Source organism: Schistocerca americana, chromosome 7 (assembly GCF_021461395.2).
Source record: "Schistocerca americana isolate TAMUIC-IGC-003095 chromosome 7, iqSchAmer2.1, whole genome shotgun sequence".
Taxonomy (NCBI): domain Eukaryota; kingdom Metazoa; phylum Arthropoda; class Insecta; order Orthoptera; family Acrididae; genus Schistocerca; species Schistocerca americana.
Window position 1 is genome coordinate 443,486,504 of NC_060125.1, and position 6,000 is coordinate 443,492,503.

Sequence of the window (6,000 nt, forward strand, 5' to 3'; positions counted from 1 at the left end):
GCAGAAGTAAAGCTGTGGGTACCGGGCGTGAGTCGTGCTTCGGTAGCTCAGATGGTAGAGCACTTGCCCACGAAAGGCAAAGGTCCCGAGTTCGAGTCTCGGTCGGGCACACAGTTTTAATCTGCCAGGAAGTTTCATATCAGCGCACACTCCGCTGCAGAGTGAAAATCTCATTCTGGAATTAGTATGCTGCTCATTACATGTTGTGCCCTCAAAAATAAGGCAATGGACTTGATATCATATGGAAAAAAAGAGGAAAATTACACAAACATTGTGAGCTCACTTTTGCTGCAGTTTTTTTTACATTTTAAACTCCTATACATTTTGACTGGAACCAGTATGATGATGTTCACTTTCTAGACACTCCAAGTAAGTTTGATATGCAAATTCAGTCATCATTATACTGGTTCAATATCATTCACCAAGATGGGAATTTAACGTGAGGTGATCAGGTGCAGCACAAATTCACTTTACTTAACCCTGGATGTAATAATCCACTTAAATATGAACACTTGAAATTTTATGGAGTTTCCTATCCAGTAGTTTTCCTGAAAATTAAACTTATAATAGGCCTACCTGCAATTCTTTTTCAGGTTACCCTCCATTCAGTGGCTGTTGCATGCAGTAACCGTTATTTTGTTTTGTAAATAATAGATTTCAGCTATCGCTTTGGAATTTTTATTGGCAGATCTAGATCTAAGCTAGAAACTAGCCATTCTCAATGCACTATCATTTTTGGTCAATGCATGTAATGTCTGTTGGTCGGGCTTTGTCCACAGTTCACAGTTCACTGAACACTTGAACTGTGGACAAAGCCCGACCAACAGGCATTACATACATTGACCAAAAATGATAGTGCATTGAGAATGGCTAGTTTCTAGCTGAAATCTAGATCTGCCAATAAAAATTCCAAAGGACGGTTGAGAGCCGAAATCCAAATGCAATTCTATTATTATGTGAAACTTAGTAAGTAACTTAACAGCACAAATTATTAATTAGGGTAATTATTAACCACATGGACAAATCTTTATGTATCACCTGTCATTTTATTATCTGTATTTTAGTTATGTTTGGTACTATAGTGCATGTAAGTATGTTTCTTAACATGTTAACCACACTTTACAACACCTCTTGAATGTTATTCAGCAAACATTCGAGTGCATGTGGGACATTAAGAATAGCTACTATTGCACAATACGTATAATGAAGAAGGGAGACCGAAGTGCTGTGTATTCTGCCTATAAGGAATACTATCATTCGATTAACAGCAACAGATTTAGTATTCACATTTGCTTTATTCTTACCTTTGGGGTTCTTCCTGTAACGTACTGCCAACGCATTTGCCTTTTCTTGCCATTTGAGCTTCTCACTAACGAGAGATGTAGCTACGTCACGTCCACTTACAACTATGTGCAAAAGAAAAAGGTCAGGAATTACATGAGGCATTCTTACACAATTTCAATGATTTTTCATAAACACAAAATACCTAGACGTGGTGTTTCCGTTTTTGGTATAAACAATTTATGCCCGACACAATGAAGAGTGTGTTGGGTTCCATGCTCACTACAGTGTTCAGGGCATAATGCTCTCTGCTGGTTCAATCCTGGTATCAAATAATGAGGCGTTGCCCGGTAGGCGCGCATACATAATTTTTTTTTGAAAGCCGAATGAAAATCGGACATCATGAACGTCTTGCAAACAAGTGCAACTTTTAATATAAATTATAATTGCGTTTGAAAATGTCACGTGATTGACGAACAAGAAAAGGCTCGCTCTTCGTACAGTTCTCCTTTCCCTTCCACTTCATGCATTATCACTAAAATTTCTGCAGCAAACATCATCGTATCATCCAGTTTTGTATAACAACAAAACGCGCTACATGTAAACACTTATTGTCAGAGATGTATACATCAAAAGTGTTGCCAACGTGCGGAAGTTGTGAAACAGTAGACATACAGTAAAGGCCCGTCCACACGCAACGATCTGTCTTCGCACATCACATCTGCGCAGACAGATCGTTGCGTGTGGACAGAAGATTTGCACCAACCTGAGGTGTGTGCAAACCTGGGAGTTGGAGGTTTGAGCGAAACCTCTCAAATCTGTGGGTTCAAACCACATCTGCGCAGACAAGTTGGAGCGTGTGGACAGGAGATCGCAGCAAATCTGGCGCGAAACAGCTGTTTGCTCAGTCAAGTGTTTGTATTTGTGCGCACAGGGCATTAAAATGGCTGATACTCGTCAGTGTTCTCGAGAGTTTGTAAGTGAATTCATTGAAATATATAGAAACCACCCATGTTTGTGGAAGATTAAAGTAAAGAATATAGCGACCGAGACAAAAAGACAGCAGCATACAATGCTCTAATTGAAAAATTGCGGGTATTATTTCACTCAACTCTTGTTTCGATATTGCAGTTGAAAATTCCAAATCCTTGTAGCTCCTTCCTGTTGCTAGGAATCTTAATGTTATCGCTAGCCGTTCATGAGGAGAAATTGCCCTTCTCTATACAAGTATTTTTTCTCATAATATGAGGTGTTACAAGCTTTAAGAGATAATTATAAGTTTCGACATCCATCCGCAAATAATTTCGCCAGTCGTTAGGTTCGTCCTGCAACCCTCGCAGTAAATTTACGTGAGAAAACTGCTTTCGCTTTAGCAGCCACTGTCTACACCATTTTGACCGCTTTCTCAGTTTCCTGCGGTTGGTCTGAATGTTTTTTGCAACACAAGTTGCGAACACAGAGCACAACAGAACTTCCTCCATTTCTATATTTCAAAATAACTGAATTAAATTTTTGACGTTTACGGGGAGTGTAGTCGCTTGCCACTGATATTGCTTTTCTACACCGACAGATGGCGGGCGAGTAGTAGGTTGGGGTTTGTGTCGTGTGAACACACTACATTTACAGCGATCTTTTGCATGTACAGACATCTGCGCCGATGTCTGCGCAGACAGATCGTTGCGTGTGGATCGGGCTTAACACAAGAACAATCGCATCTTCTCAACATAAAACCGTTCGATATCAATTTTAAGTGAAATCAATAATAATCATAGAATGACACTAGTAGGACCATGTAAGACAAAATTAAATGTTCGGATGCTAATGAGTTTCGATGGCGTAGGCCGTTAGGATCTACAACAAAACTTAATGTTATCGGTGATTTTATTTTCATTTAAATGTTATTTTATCCATGGTGGACGTTGTAAATGCCTCGACTATTAAGGATTGATTGTTTATGAAGAACACAATTATCTGCGGATACATTTAAAAAGCTCTATTTTAATGTCATAACTAGTTTCGGACTATCATGCAGATCCACAAATGGCAAACTTTTTCAATTACATCAATGCTTTCGTTGGCAGCATGTCGTCTGCTACTGCGGTATGTCCCAGTGGTCATCGCTTTGACTTGCTTTTGGCCTTTATGCTATTCCAGGACACTGCACAATCTGTTGGAGTGCAAACAGCACACATATTCTAAACAATCATAGTGGCACACAAACACTTCATAATATTCTTCCTATCAGTTTCTGCCTCAGACACGTGCTTCAAACTCTATTTTCATTTATGTCAATTCAGTCACCTAAAGTGAAAGTCTTGTCTTCATTATCCAGACACTGGTACTTTGCCTGTGTTGTGGAAGAGGGAGTTTTATTGTATAGACATTGTCATGCTGCTTAGCATTTCCTCAAGTTACAAATATTAGATGTTGGTCTGATACTATCCACTAGTAGTGTAATCTAATGTTTATTGGATCCATAGAAAACAGACATTGTATGAATCAAGTACAATTTGCGTCACAAGCAGGGCTGGTTCGAGATCATGTCAGCACACAAGCAAGTAATCATTTGGCTCCCCTCGTCCCCCTCCCTCCCTCTTCTCCTTCATGAATTTTCATCCATGTCTGCTTTCATTACTAATTGTGATAAACACTGTATACAAATTCGCTTGGTGCCCCAGGCATCCGCTACTAACTTTGATACGACCTCTGTAGAAATCTTACAACTTTGGCACCTCTGGTGCCCCTCTCAACTTCGCGCCCTAAGTGGTGACTTGTGTTGTTTGGGGCCTAAACTGGCCCTAATCATAAGTGTGGAAAAGTATACAATATCTAATAACTAGCATTTAGCAAATTATACCCTCAGCCTTCAAGAAGAATGTAACAATTCCAATTCCAAAGAAAGCAGGCGCTGACAACGCGTATATTACCAAACTATCAATTTAATAAGTTATAGCTGCAAAATACTAACATGTATTATTTACAGGAGAATGGAGAAACTGGTAGTAGTAAACTCGAGAAAGATCAGTTTGAATTCCGAAGAAATGTAGGAACAGGAGAGGCAGAATTGTCTACATGACATATCTTAGAAAATTATCTATGGGAAGGTAAACCTAGGTTTATAGCTTTTGTAGATTTCGAGAAAGTTTTTGATAATGTCAATTGGAATACACTCTTTGAAATCCTGAAAGCAACAGGGGTAAAATGCGTGGAGGAAAGGGTTAAATACAACTTTTACAGAGACCACGCAACAGTTACAAGGGTCAAGGGGCATCAGAGGGAAGCAGTGGTTGAGAAGTGTTGGAGACAATGTTGTAACCCATCCCGAATGATATGGTATTAAATCTATGCATTGAGCAAGCAATAAAAGAAAACAGAAAAATTTGGAGAAGGAATTAAAGTTCTGGGAGAAGAAATAAAAGCTTTGAGATTTTTTGATACATTGTAATTATTCCAGAGACAGTAACGGACTTGGGTGAGTAGTTGCATGAAATCGACAGCGCCTTTTAGGAGGATATAAGATGAACATTAACAAAAGAAAAACAAGGATAATGGAATGTCGTCGAATTAAATCAAACAATGATGCTGGGGGAACTGGATCAGGAAAGGAGACACTATGAGTGGTAGATGAGTTCTGGTATTTGCGCAGCAAGATAACTGGTGATTGCTGAAGTAGAGAGGATATAAAATGTAGACTGGTGATGGCAAGGAAAGCGTATTTAAAGATGAGGAATGTATTAACATCGAATATAGATATGAATGTTAGGAAGTCTTTTGTGAAGGTATTGGTCTGGAGTGTATCCTTGTATGGAAGTGAAACTTGAGCAATAAACAGCTCAGACAAGAAGATAATAGAAGCTTTTGCAGTGTGGTGCTACAGAAGAATGCTACAGATTATATGGGTAGATCACATAAGCAACAAGGTAACACCAAACAGAATTGGGGAGAAAATAAATTTGTGGCACAACTTGGCTAAGAGAAGGGATGAGTTGATAGGATACATTCTGACACATCAAGGGATCACAACTTTAGTACTGGAAGGAAGTTGTACAGGGATACCTTGAGATTAATACACTAAGGAGGCTGAAAAGGAAGTAGGTTGCAGTAGTTATTCAGAGATGAAGAAGATTGCACAGGACAGAGTAGTGGGGAGGACTGCATCAATCCAGTTTTTGAACTGAAGACCACAACAGCAACATATAAATTTTCTAGACCCACACCATATCTTCTATCTATCTCCATGCACACACTAGGTTTCTCTTGAGGCAAAACAAGCACTTTGTCATTGTAAGAGGTACAGAGGAGCCAGTGCCTCATGACTTATCCCTGTTCAATATTACCAGAGCCAAGATGTCATAATACGCCAGTACTTAACATATAAAGGTCTATACCATCAGCAAAGAGTAAAATTAAAAATTAAAATAATTTTTACAAACTTTGTCAGTATATCCTTAAGTATACTAATGTTAACATTGTAAATTCTCAGAACAAGCAAGTGAATACATTAGAAAAATATAAGATCTTACGAAAAAATAAGCAGCACAGAATGTCAAGACTAAAAAGCTTAAAAGTGGCCATGATAGGTAAATATACATCACAATTAAAAATCACAAGTATCAACTTGATCAGAGCAACATTTTGGTTAAAATCAGTGTTATTTCGAAAAATTGAAGCCACTAACCATTAGACACAGAAATCTGAAAGTTCGTATGTAGCCTTCAT

At 38.6% G+C, this 6,000-nt stretch overlaps 1 protein-coding gene across 1 annotated transcript in view; it reads right to left on the reverse strand.

Annotated features, from left to right (window-relative positions):
* The window catches only part of LOC124622666, a 122,917-nt gene extending 121,030 nt beyond the window's left edge, over positions 1–1,887 (reverse strand). Inside the window, exons 1-2 of the mRNA XM_047148460.1 lie at positions 1,487–1,887; positions 1,305–1,406 (exon numbers count right to left, since the gene is read on the reverse strand). Of these exons, the coding sequence (XP_047004416.1) occupies positions 1,305–1,406; positions 1,487–1,685 (301 nt within the window). The 5' untranslated portion in view covers positions 1,686–1,887. The remainder of the gene's footprint in view (positions 1–1,304; positions 1,407–1,486) is intronic.
* Positions 1,888–6,000: the final 4,113 nt, after the last annotated feature.